Consider the following 21,819-nt stretch of genomic DNA (forward strand, 5'->3'; position numbering starts at 1 on the left):
CCCGAATTCTTCAGCCTTTTATGGCCTTTTCCGGACTAACTAACTTCTAACTAGCTAATCAGGTGAGGCCACGTGGAAGTTCTGGAATCATCAGCTCCACTTGCGCCAAACAGAAGCATAATTCTGTTATATCAGGTAGAAGGCGTGATTTGTAAGTCACGCCTTTCTTCCTCAAGTTGAGCAGCTGCGCCTTTCACATAAACTGGAACACGCCTTCCTCCTTCTTCAAGCTGGAACACGTTTTTCATGTATTCCAAATCACGACTTCCGTATATCCTTCATACTCTATGACAGAGCCTCCCTCTTTAAAGAATCTTGTCCTCAAGATTGGAAATGAGGAAATTGCCTCCTAATTTCGTCTGCAAATTCCCATGTTGCCTCTGCTGGATCTGTTCCCCACCAATGTACCAGCCATTGAACAGCAGCTGCATTCTTTCTCTTGACTGTTCTTCGTTCTAGCACTGCAACTGGTTCGATCCTTAAGTGCCCCCTCCCATCTGTTTCTGGTAGTTGTAAGACAGGTGTGGTCTGGTTCCCAACCTTCTTCTTCAGCAGAGAGACATGGAAAACAGGATGAATTTTGGAATCTGCTGGTAATCTGAGCTTGTATGCAACCTCCCCCATCCTTCCTATTACTTCATATGGTCCATAGTAACGTGCTGATAACTTAGTGTTACCTCGCATGGCCACTGAACTCTGCTTGTAAGGCTGTAACCTCAGGTACACCCAATCACCTATATCAAACCTTCTTTCACTCCTGCTTTTGTCTACGTACTTTTTCATCCTCTCCTGAGCTAGCTTTAGGTTCTGCTGCAGTAAGATGTCAACCTTGTGTCTCTCCCTCAAGTAGTCCCCAACAACAGCTACCTTGGCCTGAGTATATGGCCCTATAGCTAATTGGGGGGGTGCCTGCCCATATAGAGCCTCAAAAGGGGTCATTTGGATGGCTGTGTGGTAGCTGGTGTTGTACCACCATTCAGCCATAGTCAACCAATGATTCCACTTCTTTGGTTCCAAATGTGAAAAACACCTGAGGTACATTTCCAGTACCTGATTGACCCTTTCAGTCTGGCCATCAGACTGGGGATGGTAGGCGGTACTGTGGTCCAGTGTAGCTCCCAGGAATGTAAACAGTTCTCCCCAGAACTGACTGGTGAAGACCCTGTCTCTGTCTGATAGCATACTCTGAGGTACTCCATGCAACTTGACCACCCCATCTAGAAAAATCCTGGCGATCTTTGGGGCATCATAAGGATGTGAAGTGCTCAGAAAGTGGGCATACTTAGTGTATCTGTCCACTACTACCATGATGGTATCCTTTCCTTCAGAGTTAGGTAATCCTTCGATGAAATCCATAGTGATGTGGCTCCAGGGGTACTGTGGAATTGGCAGGGGTTGTAGGAGCCCTGGATAGGATACATGCTCATCCTTACACTTCCTGCAGACATCACATTCCAGGATTGCTGTCTTGATGTCTCTGTGCATGCCTGGCCAATGGAACAACTGCTTGGCTCTCATGAAACTGGCCTGGATCCCAGAATGTCCCCCCAATTGGGAGTCATGTAAGGTGTTGATCAGCTTTTTCCTTATCTCTCCTCCTGATCCCACTACTACCCTTCCTTTAAACTTCAGTATACCATTCTGATAGCTGTGATTGGCAATCAGGTCTGGTTTAAGTAGAACTTCCCTGATGATATTCTGTGCCCAGTCATCTCCTTGGTAGCTACTAATCACCTCCTTGATCCATTCTGGTACTATGGTAGTTATTGCAGTGCACTCCAAGCCTGATTTTCTCCTGGAAAGGCCATCAGCTACCACATTCTCCTTTCCCTTTTTGTAGTGGATCTCATAACTCATCCCCATGAGCTTAGTTAACCACTTCTGCTGCAGTGGTGTGGTGATTCGTTGTTCCAGCAAGTACTTCAAACTCTGATGATCAGTGTTGATGATGAAGTGTTGGCCCTCCAAGTAGTGTCTCCATTTGGAAATTGCTGTAACTAAAGCTAGTAGCTCCTTTTCATAGATAGATAGCCCCATGTTTCTTGGCCCCAAACTTTGACTGATATAGGCTAAAGGTCTTCTGTTCTGCATTAATACTGCCCCTATCCCATTGTAACAGGCGTCAGTTTCTACTACAAAGGGTTGGTTGAAGTCAGGTAGAGCCAGGACAGGTGTGTCACACATGGCCCTTTTTAGCTTTTGAAATGCCTCCTCTGCTTCTGTTCCCCAATGGAAGCTGTCTTTCTTCAATAGTGCAGTCAATGGTTTGGCTATACTACCATATCCCCTAACAAATCTCCTATAGTACCCTGTCAGGCCTAGGAACCCTCTCAGCTGTTTCACATTTCCTGGTTTAGGCCATTTCACCATACCTTCAATCTTCTCAGGGTCAGCTTTTACTCCTTCAGCAGTTATGATGTGTCCCAGGTACTCCACCTGTGTTTGGCCAAAGGCACATTTGCTCCTTTTGGCATACAGTTGGTGTTTCCTAAGAATGTCCAAGACTTCTGTAACATGCTTCAAATGTTCCTTGAACTCGTAGAGCCCTTGATGGGTTCTAAATGCAGTCTTGGAAATGTCTGCTGCTTTCACTCTGATCTGGAAGTAGCCTGCCCTCAAATCTATCTTGGTGAAGTATTTGGAACCTGTCAATTCATCCAAAAGTTCATCAATAAGGGGTATAGGGTATTTGTTTTTTACTGTCAGCTCATTTAGCTGCCTATAATCAACACAGAATCTCCAGGTGCCATCCTTCTTTTTTACCAGAAGTACAGGGGATGCAAAGGGACTGGTATTGTGCTGAATGATACCATTTTCCAACATTTCTCGCACCAGCTTCTCAATCTCAGTCTTTTGAATATATGGACATCTGTATGGCCTGATCTGGAAAGGTTTGGACCCTTCTTTAAGGGTAATGGTATGATCATGACCCCTCTCAGGGGGTAGCCCTTGAGGTTCCTTGAATATCTCCTCAAAATCCTGCAGTACCTCCTCCATCTCTGGGGGTGTAGTAGCATTGGTATGTACCTCCTCCTGGACTGCACTGAGTTGAGCCATAATTCCATAGGCCTGTTTCCTGGCCCACTTGTGCAATCTGCTCCCCTTAATCAACCTTAGCTGCACCTGATCACTTTCCCCCTTCAATTCTACCTGCTGTTTTCCCTTCCTGAACTTCACACTTAGTCCCTTGAAATCAAATTCCATAGGACTGAATCTGGCAAGCCAATCCACTCCCAGCACCATATCACATCCCCCTAGCTTCAGTGTATTAAACTGGTGCTGGAATTCATAGCCTTGCATCTTCCAGACTACAGGCTTAGCTAGGCTGTTGGACTGTACCTTTTCCCCATTAGCTACCTTGACAACTAGGGGTGGACCACTACTAACCAGTTTCAGGTTGCTAGCCAGTTGTGCATCCATAAAACAGTGAGTGCTACCACTGTCAATAAGTGCAGTGATAGTTCTCCCTTTTATTAACCCCTTTAGTCTAATAGTTTTGTGCTCACTACCCCCTGCTAAAGCATTGATGGAGATTTCCATATGTTCATCCCCAATTTGGCCCTCAATGCAATCGCAGAAAACTTCAGATTCAGCCTCCTTCCCTCCCTCACTGGTCACAGGGTTCTCACTGTCATCATGTGCTAGCAGAAGATGGATGTGGGATTGTTTACATACGTGGCCAAGTGTGTATGGTTCAGCACATTTATAACATAATCCTTTCTCCCTCCTTAGGTTGAACTCACTAGGGGTGATCTTTTTGAACTGGTTAGTGTTGCTGTTTGGGGTCCTGTAGTTGTCTGTGGGAGGTTTATCTGAGGTTCTGGATGTGGTGGGGTTCCATTTGTTATGGCTCTGGGGGTGGAAAGGGGTTCTGTGTGTCTGGAAGCTGTTAGGTGGGGGTTTGTGAAACTTTTGCATAGCTTTTAGGTTCTTTTCTTGTAGCTTGGCTGCTTCAATTGCATCTGCCAAGGTTAGAGGTTTGGCCATTTTAACCATATTGACTATTTCTTCCCTTAAACCACTCAGGAAGCATGCTTTATAATAGGAATCAGACAAATGTGGGAGGGAAGGCATTACCAGTGCTTTGAGCAGCTCGAACTTTTCCAGATAGTCTGCTATGGATCCCTCCTGCCTAAGCTTGTTGAATTCTTCAATAGCTTCCTCTGGTGTACCTTCCCCAAACCTTTTACACAAAGCAGTAGCCAGTTCTGTCCATGGTATGTTTCCCCTGCCACTGAATACCCCGTGGAACCAAGTATCAGCTCTGTCCCTCAGGTATAGCTCAGCAATCTCAGTTTTCATGTTCTCCTCCACTCCATTGATCTTGAAGAACTTGTTAGCCTTACGGATCCATTCCCTGGGATTATCTCCTGTGAAGTTAGGTAACTCCACCTTAGGCATTCTGGTGTAGGATCTAGTTTCTTTCCATTCTGATCTGCCACAGCCTCCTTCCTGAGTTGCTTCCTTCTTAGGTCCTTCAATGGAGCTACTGCTTTCTGCCTCCTTGTCCTTGTCATTGAATTTTGCCATCATCTGAGCCATCATAGCCATCATACTTTCATATTTCTGATCTAGATTTTTGAGAGTTCGTTCTGTGCTTTCTTGTCTATGCCCCAACACTTTGACCACACTGCCTAGCTCAGAGATATCCTTCTTTAGCACCTCCTCCTGAGACTTTGTCATCCCAATGGCTCGTAGCTAAGCTCTGATACCACTGTTATGGTATTGGACCAATAAGCGCAATGGTGACAGATTACTTGCAGCAGAAAGAATTAACCCTTGACACTTTTGAATGGAACAGGAACTAGTAATGAGTATTGGAACTTAAGTTTCTGATTGACAGTAGGTAGGTCAATTACAGAATAGAATCAACGGATGTAGGATTGGAAAGGAAAGATTGAAGGAATTGAAAGAGAGAAGAGAGGGAAATTGGCAGAGCCAATTTCTGTTACAATCAATGGAAATGATATGACTAAAATCTATCTAACTCCCGGATTCTTCAGCCTTTTATGGCCTTTTCCGGACTAACTAACTTCTAACTAGCTAATCAGGTGAGGCCACGTGGAAGTTCTGGAATCATCAGCTCCACTTGCGCCAAACAGAAGCATAATTCTGTTATATCAGGTAGAAGGCGTGATTTGTAAGTCACGCCTTTCTTCCTCAAGTTGAGCAGCTGCGCCTTTCACATAAACTGGAACACGCCTTCCTCCTTCTTCAAGCTGGAACACGTTTTTCCTGTATTCCAAATCACGACTTCCGTATATCCTTCATACTCTATGACACTGGACTGAAGAAATCCATTTCATCATCAAAAAATTGTTTTCCAGTAATTCTGATGAGAAAACCTGGAAAGTTAAGGACATGAGTTCTTTGTTCCGGGAGTTATTATTCAACGCGATAATGAAAATAGCTGCTGGAAAAAGATGGCCATCTGATCAGCCAGGTGATATATTTTCACCGCGAGCACTCACTGATCTTTGTGATTATATTCCAATCTTGAGGTGGGTTGGCTATGGAGGGTTGGAGAAAGGTGTAATCAGTTTGCACCAGAAAAGGGACGAGTTTCTTCAGGGCCTGATTGATCAAACGCGGAAAGAGGTAGCAGAAGACGGTTCTTGTTCGACAGAGAGAAGGAAAACAATTATTCAAAAATTGTTATCTCTACAAGAAGCAGAACCCGAATACTACACTGACGAAATTGTTAAAGGAATTATACAAGTAAGTCTCTTCTACTTGAATCTCTTTTACAAATTGGTCTATAATTCATTAGGACAAGGTCATCTCACCCATGTAGCAGCAGCAGCAGCACAAATTGTCTAGCCATATTTAGTGGTAGGGCTAAGACTAGTGATGAGGGATGCAGTGCTTGTGCGGTGTAGATGCAACCGCATGCTTTTCATGGTTCAAATTCGATCTGAATTTTGAAATGATCAAATTGTAGCTTCATGTTGTGGTCTGATCTGAACTGTAGAAAACACCTCCGACAGCACAAAGGCACCGGATCTAGTGGTGAGTGGGGAAATGGTATATGCCACTAACTTCAGTGTTGGTGTCTAGGGAAGAAATTTAGTCAAAGTCTTTCAAAAAATTTGGTTTTGTTTGGGTGTACACATGATTTCAACATTAAATGTGTCAATATCTAGTGGTGACTGGTAAGTTGGGGCAACCATCAACATGTAAATTGGGTAAAATCTTGTCGTGGTTCTCTAACGTAACGGGAGAGGGGCTAGTGAGGTTGAAGTTTGGTATGGTTCAATCTAGTTATTACACTTTTTATATTTGGTGTATAATTACATTATATTATTATATTCAAAGTAAAAGTGGTGTACATTAATAAAATATTTGATGCATATTCAGTACAATATTATGATATATTTGTACACTAAAAAATTTAAACTTGTACAAGGATTGGACGAAATTGTACAAAATACAATTATACCGAATTCTTGTCCCTAAGTAACATATCAATTTATGGCTGTATCTATCATTTTAAACCATAAAATAATCAAAGAATCTTTAGTGGCATGTGACAATATATAAGGTTTTAACAATCTTTTCCGTTTATATAGATTTAGGAATCTAGATCACAAAATTTATGGACACTTGAGGATAACTTAAACAAACGAAAAATATCGTTTTACAAGTTACTGTCAAAAGTTTAGGATTCAACAACGTGGAAGTGATGGCCTTGCGATGCTCCATGGGATAGAAAGAGTTGTCAATATAACTATCTCAAAAGTGTACAACACTTGTAATAAAGTAAAATTCATCACAAAATAATCTGCACAACTTTATTACAAGAATGTTAAAAATCAGTCTCTTCTTAACAAAAAATACATGTTATTGTATGCTAATATTGGTTGTACATTTTTTACATTTTGTTTTGTTGGCCAAATTAAGGCCTTTAAAATTTGGGGAAGATTGCTACTTGCTCCCTGCCCCTGATGGAGGTGATATACTAACAATTGATACACGTGATAATATTCAATAACGGACAACAGAAGCAAATCAGATGAGATAAGATAACAGCCACTTGGACCGTTGGTCACCATTAAAACTTTAAAGTAAAGTCTTGGGGGATGGTAGATTAAGAGTTCAACCATTGCCTCTCATCATATACTTGTCAGTTAATCGTGCCTGACACTTTTAATGGCTTTCTCCCCTAAATTAAAATAGAGTAGATTATAAAAATATTATCGTTACGATAAAACAAAAAGATGAGATAAGATAATGAGACCTTAACCAAGTTACTCGCGGTTGGGGCTAAGTTAACGGTGGAGGCTGTGAGACATTTTAAAAAGTGTTCATTTGAGCATAGATATTAAGTAATACTTATGGCACAATATTTTAACTGGTTGTCTCAAACAAAATATTTTTATTTTCATTGAAACATTCGGCTGGAATAAATCCTACCTCTCTCTTGTTATAAAAAAATAAAATGTATATATTTTATTAGTAATACTTTCGTTTACATAACTATATATACATATATATATTATGTGCCTCATTGATGTTCCATAACGAATAGTTAATTTTCAGATTTTTAGAATGCAAGTGGTTGCAAATGTTTGCACCACATAATTGCCCTAGCAAGTTTGGTTTGATGTGCGTTGTTGACAAATGTCTGAACCGAACTCTCAGAAGTTTGGGCCACAAACTATCCCACAGAATTCACTCAGTTAGTAAGATTATTAGGTAGATGATCGTGAAATCTTTGTTGAATTCTCAAATCTCCCTTTTTCTCTTTATAAGGCTTTGAATCTCTCTTAAAAATTAAAAACAGAAATCTCGATTACGAACTCAACTAATGAGGCTCCTAATTTAGAATCAGGGGCCTCGATATTTGTTTGGTGCCACTTCTACAGAGGCCAATTGACAGCCAAGAATCGGGGATAAATTAACTCAACAAAAAGGGTTGCTTTCAATTTATACCCGTATTTAAGGGTTAAATGCATAAAACTCCCACGAACTAGTACACTAGTTGCACTTTACACTCTAAAGTATTTTAATAGGCACTTTACACCCTTAGTCAACTAAAAAATAACACGAAAATTAATTTCATCCAAATAATTGATGAAATGATTAATTTATCCTCCATTAAAAACTTTAAGTGATATGAGATTGGCTACCCTGTTGGAAGACATTCATCATTTAAAGTTGTTGTTTCATATGTGCTCCTTTTGTTAAGTTAGCAAGGATCATAATCATATTAGTAATAGGATTATCTTATATGGTTTAGCATTATTTAAGATGAGAAACTTTGATTCATCCGTGTCAAAATACACTGATTGTATAGTTCCATCGAATCTTAACTCGAAACTGTAAAGTTTTTTTAATCTATAAAATCACTTATTGTTTCGAAAAAAATTAAAATCTTAAGTGATAAAAACACTAATTTGGTGGGGAAGATTACTAATTGGTAACACATAAAAAATTCTAATTGGTAACACATAAAAAATCATTTTGAGTGATGATTAAGACTATTGGAGTCAAAATAGAGAAATATTGAGTGATTACTGTTGCAATTTTTAAAATCTCATAATTTTCTTCAATGCATCATAATGCTATAACTTCATATAATCAGCAAAATTTCACTTGGAATCTTCACAAGCATAAAATTGGAGTAGAACCCCAAAATTTTCATATAAGTTTAGCACAATATTTGCAATAAAATTTCAATACCGAACCAAAATTAGAAGCTGTATATTAGGGAAAAAAATATTGAGCTCAAAAATTTTAATAAAACACCTAAATTATTTACTTTTCCTTGACAACAATCTTTTCTTACATAGGCTAACTTGAAGTACGTAGTAAAATAGGGTTGATGAGATTTTTGAATTGAATTTATTCCTTTTCTTTTTTTTCCTACTTCTTTTGTTTTAATTGTCATTCAAAGTGATCATATATTTTATTGTTATATGTTTTCAATTAGAAATTTATTATGAAGTGAAAATTAATCCATTTAAAGTGACATTTTTTCTACCAAAAGGGTATTTTTGTCACTTAAAAGCTTTTAATGGAGGATAAATTGGCCATTTCATCAATTATTTAGATTGGGTTAATTTTCTTATTATTTTATAGTTGACTAAGGGTGTAAAGTAGGAATGGCAATGGGGCCCCTCCCCCGCCCCCGCCTCGCCCCATCCCACCCACGGAGAAAAAGTTTATAATTAGTAAAAATATATAATTAGTAAAAAATTTAATTAGTAATTTCATATAAATATATAGTTGGTAAAAATTATATAATAAAATAAATGTATGAATAGTAAAAAATGTAATAATAATTTAGTATAAATATATTAGTATAACTAATCAATAATTTGAATTAATATAAATATATAATTATTAGTATAACTAATAATATCAAATATGTTATATATGTAATTAATATATATGTGTGTGTATATATATATTATTTTATTTAAGTGGGGGATAGAGTGGGGGATGGGGCGAGGGTATAGTCCCTTATACCCCACCCCTATTTAACGGGGGAGCATTTTATCCCCCGTCCCATCCTCCGGGGGATGGGTGCCCTCGCGGGACCCATCCAATTGTCATCCCTAGTGTAAAGTGCCTATTAAAATAGTTTAGGGTGCAAAATGCAACTAGTGTAATAGCTCGGGGGGGGGGGGGTTTGCATTTAACCCCCTATTTAATTTTGGCTTTTCAGTTTATACTGTGAACTATGAATTGTGATACTTAAATATAATATACTATCAATTTTGGGGCGAATCGTCCAAATAAGATAAAACCAATTAATTCTTTTAGCAACTTTAGAATGAAACATTTTAATACCCCTTAATGAATTAGAGAATTTGGACAAACAACAAATTAAGGATATTTGAAGCCTTCTAAGCTAGAAAAAGTTATTTGGATTTGAGTAGATTTGACCAATGGGCCAACAAAAGAATAGTATAAGATACTGAAGTTCTAAAGTTAGCAATTTAGAGAGTAACAAGCAAATTGGTGATAATTTAGGAGTGCATATTGGCAATAACCCAAAAAAGTAGTTCCTTCATGCCTCTACATATAATTGAGGTCTATAGATGTCACATCCCATAATATATAGTTCCCTTCTTATGTTGACTAGTGGACATTCATTTGCGATCAATGTCAAAAGTGTAAATTATTGATTCATGATCTATAGCAAGAGAAATGACATTATTTGTCAACAACTTGATTCTAAAAACTAATTCATATTCTTTTCTTATTCATTCAAAAAGTTAAATTGAATTTGACTGTACATTACTTCTTGTGTAGTTAATGTTATCAGCCGGAACCCATACCACATCTCAGACAATGGAGTGGGCATTGTCCAGCCTATTAAATCACCCTAATGTACTGCAAAAGGCAAGAGATGAGCTAGAAAAAATGCAGCCTGGCCATCTGCTAAATGATTCTGATCTCTCCAAATTGCCTTATTTACGCTGCATAATCAACGAGACACTAAGGTTATTTCCTGCGGCACCAACTCTTGTGCCTCATTTTTCATCTGAGGATTGCACGATAGGAGGCTACGAGGTTCCTAAAGGTACAACTTTGTTAGTGAATGTTTGGGCCATTCACAGGGACCCCAATGTTTGGGAAGAGCCCAACAAGTATAAGCCAGAAAGATTTGAAGGAATGGATGAGGCCATAAGGCTGGCTGGCTTGACATTGGGCACTCTGATCCAATGCTTTGAGTGGCAAAGAGTTGGGCCTGAAATGGTGGATTTGGAAGAAAATCAAGAAGCAACTTTGGGTAAGGCCAAGCCTTTGGAGGCATCTTACAAGCCACGCCCATCGATGATAAAAACAATTTCCCAACTTTAAGTTAGATATGTTGTTCTATTAAGACAAATTGGGATTTCTTTTTTTTTTTTTTTAGAACTTAAATATCAAGAAATAAGTGTCTGTTTTTTTTTTTTTGGTTTTGAGCTCCTCTTACAATTTCAGATTTGTAGTTGTAACTTTCTTTCAATACAAGTTGATGCTAAAATTATACAAAATTAAGTATTTTACGTGAAAATGTGGAAAGTTATATGATTCCAATTATACGTTGTGGAGAAGAAGATGAAAAGCACAACTCCACAAGCCTAATTAGAATTCTTATTTATTCACCAATCTAATTGAGCACCAGGAGCCTGAAAACGGTGTGAAGAACCAAAAGGAAATAACCATTATTCCAATACAATAGTAATTGCACTGCTTTCAAATTGAGTATCTTAGTTTGCCCTAATTGAAGCATTCAAAGAATAAGAGTTGAAAGTGACAATGACTGGAAGAAAACTGGCATCCATGGAGACCCTAATGTTTGGGAAGAAGCAAACAAGTTTGAGCCGGAAAGATTTGAAGTGATTTATGATGAAGGGTTCAATTTTCTTCCATTTGGAAAAGGAAAGAGAGCTTGTCCAGGAGCCGATTTGGCTGTGAAGTTAGTTGCATTGTCATTGGGCACTTTGATTCAATACTTTGATTCAATGAAGGATTTGGAAGAAAATCCAGGCTCAAATGGGGGCAGAGGCAAGCCTTTGGAGTCATTATACAAGCCATGCGAGTGTATGATCAACTTGATTTCTCAGCTTTAGTTAAGTTAGAGATCGATGTAGTATAATCCGTTCTTCTCTTCACTGAAAAGAAAAAAGATAGAAATATTTCTTTCCAGAACATAAAACTGCAATTGGGGTAAGAATGTCTAGGAACAAAGGGGAATATTATATGGCATGAAGAATTAAATGCCTGAATGCAATGGTGGATAAAGTAGACGAACATCCTATGCTCTGCAGCTCAGGCTTTTCAATTAGTAGATACAGCAAGGTCATGGAATCCATTCCCATCTTGACATTTTTATCGCTTCTCTTATCAGTCAACGAAAATTTTCTTTGCAGGGACTTGTCACATGTTAGTGGTCACATATTGAATATTCCTAGTATTTAATGTCGCATTCAGACATTCCAATTCACTAAGGCTTGTTCTAAAACTGCGTAAAATTAAAAATTAAACATTACTTCCCAGTCAGCTTTAAATAATATATACACGAGAGAGAGAGAGATTGAACAAATATTTTCTCTGAGAGGGATTGAACACATATTCCAATAGACTCAGGGCTTGTTCTAAAACTGCTTAAAATTAAAATCAAACATTAACATTCGCTTCCCAGTCAGCTTTAAATAAATAAAAAAAGGATTGATCATACTATGTCCCCTCAAGGTATGGTTTAGTCACTCTTTATAACGCAACATCAGAAATATATACTTTACCCCTCTCTTGACTAGTCAAAATGTTAAAAATGCTTAAAACTGTTAAAAAAAAAAAAGTGTTGATAAGACTAAAATAGCCATGATTTGGTACTGAAGGTACAATTGTAGCCTTGTTTTGGTGGAAAATTAAGCATGCAGTGCATATGACCTCAAAAAAAAAAAAAAAAGACATTAAGTTTGTTTGGATTGACTTGATTTCAGATAAAATAATTTACTTCACAAATTTCAACCACCTTTTTATCTTCCCAATCATCTTTTTATCTTACATACATCACATCACAAAAAGTGATACAGTAACTATCTCAAATAAATCATCCAAATAAACTCCTATAAGTGAAAAAAAAAACTCATAGTTGACAGCAAGTATGGTAAAAAACCCTTGAAGCATCGAGAGAAACTAGAAAAATTTGCCAAGATGTGCTAAAGGGCTCATTTGGGTTGTGATGACTTATCAAAAAACATTTAAAAATTGTTTAGGGTTGTGGTTCTTTTGTTAAAAAAGTGTTTTTGGGGGATAAAAACACTTTTAATGTATTTGATGGAATTGCTCGAATTTAGGAGTAGAGCTTTTCGCCATAAAAGAGCTTTTAGCATAGGTTTTAAATTTTGAACTTTTAAAGTAACTTTTATGTTTCAAAAAAATAAAATTTAACTTTAATAATTTTTTTTAAATTTTGAGCTAAAAAAAGAGATAAATAATTTATAAACTCAAAATTGCATATTATTAAATAGAAAAAGTACTTATATAAGTGTATGCATCTAAACAATATGATTAACAACTTTGACTAAAAAAGTCTGTTTGGAGTTGCAGTAGTTTATTAAATAACATTTCAATTAGTAGAACTTTTGGTTATCAATGTACTTATAAAGTGTTTAATCATATTATTTGGGTGTGTACTACTCCCTCCATCTCATAAAATTTGTCATGTTTGACACTTTTTCTTGTGCAAAATTAATTGTCATTTTAGACAAGTCAACCCATTTTTTTATGAAATTTTATTTTTATTCTTCATGTGACTCACCACTTATTCAAATAAAAGATGATCTGCCACTAAAGATATAAAAGGAAAGTAAAAATTCTCTTTCCTACTAATATCACTATACATAAATTACACATTTTTTGAAAATAGAATAATACTTTTTCTATTTGATAATGTGCCCTTTTGAATTTGTAAAACATATTTATCTTTTCATTTAGTTTAAAATTTATAGTGAGATTGTTAAATTGATTTTTTGTTTTTGAAATACAAAAGTTGCTCTAAAACACTTAAAAATTCTACTCCTAAATTCAACAAATTACACTCACCAAACATATTAAATGCACTTTTATCCTTCAAAGTACTCTTTTAGTAAAAGCACCCAATCCCGGACGAGCCTACACTTTCACTTGATTAATGAAAAGGACGAATTAGGCAACAAGAACAGTGCGCAAAACCAAAACCTTTCGCTACCACTTCCCCTTAGGCGGCTAAGAACTGCTCACTTCGGAAATGTCCATCGTTCTAGAGAGGAGTCTGTTCTGTTTCATGGTCAGAAGAGCTTGGCTTCTGCGAAAGTGTTGCGATCTGCTAGTCCAAGGTGGGGCGGATCTTGTGCTTATGAAGGTGACCAAGGACGGCATTGCCTTGCAAACTGTAGAGGAGAACATACATGCCTCCGTCTTGAACTCTAAGTTCTTCCCTATTTTCGTCCTAGATAGTGACCAATTCATGATGTAGATGCCGTACAATGGCTGATCAAACTTTTCAATTGGATGGTAGATGGAGACTTCATGAGCTTCTTCTATTGGAAGACTGGATCGACGTAATTCTTGTTCGATCTATATCAGGAACCCTGTTGGTAACTGGTGGACATCTGGTCGAGGCATCCTATTTGCTGAATGGCTTTTATGTAACATATTGAGAAAGATTAGAAGACTGATTCATGATTTCTCAGCTTTTAGACGGCGTATTTTTCAGGAGGTCAATTCCTCTGCGAATAGGTTAGCGGCTATTAGAACATCTGGTGAATTGATATTTGATCATATGCAGTAGTTGCCTTCTCTAGTTGGAACTCATCTTGTTCTAGTTTCGCAAGATTTGTCATCGGTTCGTATGATATTGTCTTCATTCGGTTGAGGTCAGATTTTGGCTGTCAGTTCTTTTACTCTTTCAATTTTATGGTAATAAAAAAATATTATTTCCCGCTAAAAAAAGATTAAAATACAAAGTATAAGTATAAAACTCTCTTAATATCTTGTCCAAGAGGAAAAATCCAATTTTGACCATGTCCACGACCATTTTGATGCTGTGACCTACAAAATTCATAAAGACGCATATTAACTTAAGAAATACAAGAAGCATACTAAACACTAGAAAAACACTAAATGGTTGGATTACCTTCCAACAAGTGCTTTGTTTAAAATCGTTATACTGCAGTTTTCACTATTTATTTTAATGAAGAGAAGAAGCCCCTGAGTAAACTACCCCTTTTGGGGCTATTTCACTTGTTAAATAAGTCTTTAAACTCTACCCATTCACCTTAAAAGATTCATTTTTACCATTTGTTATGTCTACCGATTCATAGGAAAGTACTCTTGTCAGTTCAAATGGATTAGAGCACCTAGATTTTAACTTGTCTGGAAAATAATTTAAGGTATGAATTGTACGATAACACCTTAACGTCCAATTTCAAATTGTTCATGAAGGATGCTTGTCATGTTGAAACTTCACATTTTTCTTATATATCTTGGCATTCTCATACAAAGTCAAATGAAATTCCTCCAATTCACTCAATTCAAGCAATTTCTTCTCACCTGCAACATGAAAATCCATATTAATAGCCTTCATAGCCTAATCTGCTTTATGCTAGATGGCATATTTTTCAATAAATTAGTCGATAAGGCGACATTCCCAACAGAGTCTTAAATACCATGCTATAGTTCCATAATACATCATCTAACTTATCGTCTAATCCTTCCTTGACTTGTTCACTATTTTCTCTAAAATGAGTTTGAGCTCCCAATTAGCAAACTTTGCTTGGCCATTCACTTGCAGGTGATAAGGAAGTGAAATTTTGTGCTTGCAACCATATTTAAGCAATAAAATGTCAAATGATTTATTACAAAAAATGTTTGCCTTTGTCATTTTTAATGGTTTTTGAAATTCCAAACCTGCAAAATATATTACTTTTAAGGAATTTAATTACAACTTTAGCATCATTAATAGGCAATGCAATAACTTTTACCTATTTCGACATATTGTCAACTGCTACAGGAGTCATTGAAGTTTCCTTGAATCTCTTCTTCTGCTTTCTTTTTTGCTCTAAAATACTGCATGTAAGTTGATCTAACATCATACTTTTTCATCTTAGCTCCTATCCCCTCGTTAGATATGATAAGATGATCTCTCATCAAAGGAATCAGTTTTTTTATAATCTAGTCAGATGTAGTCTCAATATTATTCCTATCCATCGCACAAGTGTGTTTAGGTTGGTAGGCTTTAATCATAAAAGTGATGGAATCAGCCACTGGTGATGCATGAATCCTCCATTTGCAACCATCCACATCATAAATAGCAGTCACTCTAGTTTTCTCATTCTTCAAACTAAGTATTGAAAATCGTTTTTGAATTACATAATCTTTCAAGATTGCTATAAACGAATCCACATTAGTGAAGAATTGAACTTTTTCAAATTCTATATCATCTCTATGGTTGTAAGTCCACATTTTTTATCTCAACACTTCTATCATAGGGTGAGACTCTTGATCAAATTCAGAATTAAAAACAATCTCACCATCTTCATTTTCTTCAAAATTAGAAAAATTGGCATCACTTGATTCACTACTATTCACTAACATAGCATTAGCATTTGCATCAACTTCATTGTCACTGTCAAGCATATGTTTTCATGAATCATTAAAACTAGAATCCTCATATTCATCATCAGATATTTCAAGGTTAGTAATCATCCTTTTAGAAGTCTGATCAAGACCTAAATTCTCTTGAGTGTTTTCAAAATTTTTATCAGCATTGGTATTACCATATTCAGTTGAAATAATTTTTATGTCATATACATGTAAATTGATTACAATTTCAAATTGATGCATTTTGAACATGTCGACAACTGCATCATCATCATTAACATCGCACATTTTATTTTCACCGGGAATTTCCTTCCTTGTATTTATCAGCATATTTACATTTTCTGACATTTCTCTCAATACTTTTTAAATCACATCATATAGCAAGTTACTGTACAAGTATTCATTAGGATCAACATTCGGGATCCTGACTTTCTTTCCCTTGCAGTGCACAACTATGTCATAAGTACCAATGACCATCTTACATTATTCACAATAATTGTTAATTACTAACAACTACATGTGAAAATTCTACCATACACATACAATTTTACTCAACAAACCAATAATAAATGCACAATACAAATTTACAAATCAATAATCAGAATAAACAACTTATGTCTCGCATATGCACTAAAATTATTTATATAGTCATCTGATCAATGAGTCTATCAAATAACTTTTCTTATAAACACATATGACATACATAATTGTACTGCCTAACATTGATAAAATAATGTCACCATCTATCCATATATAGAATCTGTAAAGACTCACAAAAAAAAAATATCTATTTTAAACTCAAAATTCTAGCTTATTTAATTATTTATTTGGCCAAATGCTCCGATTATTATTTTCTAACCTTTTTAGACCTAATGTGATGGATCTATAGCTTAGTTATATTTTTAAAGTGTCTCGTTTTAAAATTTAATTTCTAAAGGCTCGTTAAGTGAAAATAGTTAATACGCGATTGGAGTAAATAATCGATTCGAGGATACAATAAGTTTGGAAAATTGGAGACTTGTACATTAGTTCTAAAATAGGTATTTTTATGTATAAGTGTTCAAAGGTTAGTTAGTTATATTACGGTTATAAGAACTTCTTAGAAATTTCACTATCTCGCGCTTAAATTGGAAATACGCGTTTTTACGCGCGCGAGTAATTGAGGAGCCTTAGACCGTTATTTTGGGATTATTAAGAGTGAATAATAATAATATGAATGTAAGTGCATTAGAGGTTTAGTGCACTAGTACAATAAAGTCGAGAGGAATCGAGTAAGAAACGCATGCGCATGTGCATTATTTTAGTGGACAACTTTGAGCAAATTTGAGCCACAAGTTTTAAGCTTACCTTAGAAGCTAATAACATTAGAATTTCCTTCCTCACATACACTCAAACAGCCGAGCAACAAAGGAAGAACAGGACAAGAAAATTCTTCCACTCTTTCTCCTCAATTCCTTGCTCAAATTACCTCCAAATTTTACACACAACACTCAAAGCACTTGGTGATCAAGATAAGCTAGGAAAGGAGCTGCCTCTCACGATTTTTCTCCAGCTCAAAGTGACCGAAATTTCTGTCTTGGCTCTCTAAGAAAGTAAGTAATGATCAACCACTTAATTCTTGATTTATGGAAGATAGATTACACTCATGAGCTCTTGAATTCTCATGGGCAGCGTTAAATTGTTAGAAAATTGGTGAGTGGGCTCTATGAAATCCCACAATGACTTTGATGATCTGATTTGATAAGATTGGATGTTAATTGTGTTGATTAGGTGTTAATTTAGTAGAGTTAAGTGATAAAAGTGAAAAGGAAGTCAAATGAGGGGTTGCATGTGAAGGTGCCGATTCTGCCCTGCCATTTTTGTGCATTTTAGTGTACTTTCTTGAAGTCCAATTGACTTGTTTCTAATGCAAATGTGTAATATAGGTTGTGTATAAAGTTTTCTCAAAATTTTACGTGATTTGGGTGAGTGCATGTTGAGATTTAGAAAATTTGCCAAAACTGGAATTGTGTCCCGTATTATTCTGGCAATGATTTTGTTTAGACTATAACTCTTTGTCCCGATGTCAAAATCGAGTGCCGTTTGCGGCACTGGAAATTAGACATTCCCAGCTTTCCAACATTATAAAATACACATTCTGATTCCACTTGAGTGAACTACACCAACCGTTTGAACTTGGCTGCACTGTTTCGTTGGTTCACTGGAAGGCAGAACATGAACTACAACTTGATGCTTAAATGTGGGCTAGTTGTGGACAGATTTTGAAAATGGTTTCTTCTAAGAAATTGTAGCTCTATGAATGTGTTTTCTAATGACACAACCATGCTCAATTCCGAGTTGAATTGAGTGATTTATGACCAAAATTCGAATCTGGTATTGTGAAGAAATACCATGCATTTGGACAGATTTGAAACTAACAATGATTTGGAACTTTGTTATCCGAAGCTTCTTAGTGTATATCACTTATCAAATGTACCTTGGACATATTTTAGACATTACCTACTGGAATGGACCAAGTTTCAGATGTTTCTTGACCAAATGCTTGGAAACGGCAAAACGGAAGTTCAAAGGCAGTTTAGCCTTAGAATTTCTTGTGATTTCAACGGTCTCGTTAACCGATTTCCGAGCATATTTTCCTATGAAATTTGGCAAAGGAGTGGCCCTTATACGGTAGTATATTCATACCAAATTGGCTCTGTTCCGAGTCCGTTTTGATACCTAACTAAAGTCCCAAAGTTTGGAACTTAAATCTGGAAAATTGGCTTAACAGTTTCGGTTTTTCACCAACTTTGAGCTATTGTATCTTGATGCTCAAAACTTCGATTCTCGTTCCGTTTATTTTTTTTTAAACTTGGATTGCAACCCTAATAGAGTTCCAAATTCCAGAGGTTAGTTCAAATCAAGTGAATTTTTTCGAATTTTCAAAGTTGGCCAAAAACCAACTTAAACTTGTCTTCAATGTCCCAAAACAACAACTTTGAGCTAATTTTTGGATACCTTCCATTTAGAATCCTGGAAAGGTGTCTTCTAGGAACTTTTAGTACTTCCTAAGAGGTTTCCAACAGTACCAATTTTTCCAATTTTGGACTTGTAAAGAGTGAAATACGATATTTCAAAGATCTCGTATCAAAACTGAAATTTCCGAATCTTAAGGAAATGGAGTTTTTCAAATTCTCCTTATTCCTTTGATATTACTTGAACGTTTTATATTTGATTTCAAAGATGAGAACTCGATTTCTTTTGTACTTTAAAACCCCACTTTTGAGCCTTAATTCGCAAGTAATTTAGGCTCATTTTAGTGAAATTTTCTAGGATTGTACAAGCGTGCAATCTTTCTTGATAATTGGGCTTTATAAGTATTTGTTCACTATTAATTGCTCAGGCTCGCACGAGAACCTTCAAGAGGATCCTACTGTAGATGCTTGAACTTCAAGTAACAATTCTCCTTGGTTGACTTGGTGAGCGTCAAGTGCATGACTACTTGAATTCCTGTGGACTTGATACACGTTTACTTGTTATTCATGACTTGAAATTTTGAAAATGGAGTCGAGTGTGTACTTTATCGTACTCGTTCTCATTTGAAATAAATAACTCATGATTAACTTGCTTGACATGAAATAAATGACCTGCTGGACATCACCTGAATGCTTGAATACATCAAATGCTTGCTTGACTTGAAATAGTATGCTATGGCTGCATACGTCACTGAAGTAAATCTCCTTGACACTCAAATGCACATGGGGGACGCCCAAACTCATAGGTCGACCTTGGAACTCGAGCTAGCATGGGCTTGGACGGGAACCTCGGTGTGCCATGAGAATCACATGATAAGCTTGATCTATTGGAGAGATCTTGCTTGGCATACTCGTTGAGTACCGCCTCATAAATGACGTGCGGGCCCGGTTGTGGTATGTACGGTGGACGGACATGAGAAGTAAGTGGAGATCTACGGATTTGAAATACCGACCTGGTTGACGGAGAGTCATTGCGGGAAGGTATACGAATGACCTTGGCAAAGCAAGTGGAACTTAACTCCTGAGAGCTACCATATCCTTGAATTGTTTCTGTTTACATTTCATTGGAATTGACAATTACTTGTACTTTATTATGTGACCTGTTAATTCGGCTTGTTATTTGGACTATGTCCTTGCATGTGTGTCCTTGACCTCATGAGCGTTTTGCTCACCCTGTAGATTTGTTTTCCTTAATAGGATTGGGCATGGAATGATACTTGGAGGAACTCTTTTGATGCATTTTTGGCTTAGTGTTTCTAATATATTTTGGGCTAGACCTTTTATTGGTTGTACTATTGGGAACTTAATGTATGATTTGGATATTTGATGTACCTAGATGTTATATATTTTGGGTATTGATGTAACTTTTGGGAATTTAATGTAATGATTGGATAAGCGTTATATATATATTGTTAAGTTTGGAAGTTTTCCGCACTTTCTTACTTATCTAGTATTGTTGAATAGTTTTACATTAAGCTTGAACGGAAATTGCTTGAGTCTTGGTGAGAGTTGGGCAGGCGTCCCGCGGATACCCTCTGGTTCGCCTTAGGGAGAAGTGGGGGCATCACAGTTGGTATCAGAGCACTAGGTTAGAGATCTATATGGGAGACATACTAGATACTTTACCCTTAAGACCTGAGACCGGACGATTTAGTCATACCTTAAGTGATATTTGGGCGAACTAGTGACTATGTTAGACATACCCTAAGTGACATCTGTGCGAGTGAGTGATTAAGGTTCTAACCTAAAAAGTGTAATTGTTTTGCAGGGATGGAAAATAGAAACGAGACTTCGGCAACTAATGGGAATGGCCATGCTAATGGTCACGTAGAGTTTTCTAGGCCCATTTACTACCGAGTTCTGAGTGGAGGAGTTCACGTGCGATATGCACCTTATGATGGATATCCTCGTTGCCCATGTAGGGTGATATTTGCCTACCCGAATCATATTGTGCTAGCATTGGACGATGAGCGTCGTCAGTTGGTGACCGCCAACTTAGACTTACAGGCCGAAGTGAACGAGTTTAGACAGATGGTTAGTGCTCAGGGCGAGAGGATCGCTGAGGTTGAGGAGGTAGTAGAGGGCGAGGTGGCTACAGCTGCAGTTGTTCGTGAGGAGCTCCAGAGTATTAGAGCTTGACTTACTAGATTAGGAGGAGAGGTCCGTGATCGGGCTTCCAGGATCTTGGCTGATGCCACTGAGATGATAGAGGGAGTGGCGGATATAGTTCAGAGCCCGGTCCAGGAGGAGGACCCTGAGGAGGAGATTCCGCCTGGTAGTCCTGCTGTGGACTAGGTCCCTAGTGATCGACTCTTTTAACCCTTTTGACTGGTGTAGATAGGATTAGCAGGGGTGATGCTACGTGCTGAGGCCATTGTATTTTGCATGACTGTGTAACCAACTTTTGTGGCACTTGCTTTTACTTTAGTCTTCTGTGACTAAAAGTACTCTTGTAGCACTTGCGTGCTATATTTTTATGATTTTTCCATGACTTGCTAATTGTATGAACTTGAAATGATAATGAATGTAAATTATTGTTATTTTCAATGCTTTCGTGATTGGTTCTTGTTTTAAGTATTTTCTCACGAAATTGATTTATTTCTTGCACTAGGCACATCTAGGATAATGGACGGACAAAGAAGTGGTCGAGACCGTGATCGAGGCCGTGGGCGATGGACTGGACAGGCCAAATCTCATGGAGATGATCAGGGATCGGCAACTG

The 21,819-nt window shown here is 37.1% G+C and overlaps 1 protein-coding gene across 1 annotated transcript; it reads left to right on the plus strand.

Annotated features, from left to right (window-relative positions):
- The first annotated feature begins 5,306 nt into the window (after window positions 1–5,306).
- LOC113767095 (cytochrome P450 81D1-like) lies at window positions 5,307–10,812 on the plus strand. Its single transcript, XM_027311272.1, has 2 exons — window positions 5,307–5,718; window positions 10,261–10,812. The coding sequence occupies exons 1-2, from the start codon at window positions 5,362–5,364 to the stop codon at window positions 10,810–10,812; spliced, it is 909 nt and encodes a 302-aa protein (XP_027167073.1). The 5' UTR covers window positions 5,307–5,361.
- Window positions 10,813–21,819: the final 11,007 nt, after the last annotated feature.

Source organism: Coffea eugenioides, chromosome 1, assembly GCF_003713205.1.
Source record: "Coffea eugenioides isolate CCC68of chromosome 1, Ceug_1.0, whole genome shotgun sequence".
NCBI lineage: Eukaryota > Viridiplantae > Streptophyta > Magnoliopsida > Gentianales > Rubiaceae > Coffea > Coffea eugenioides.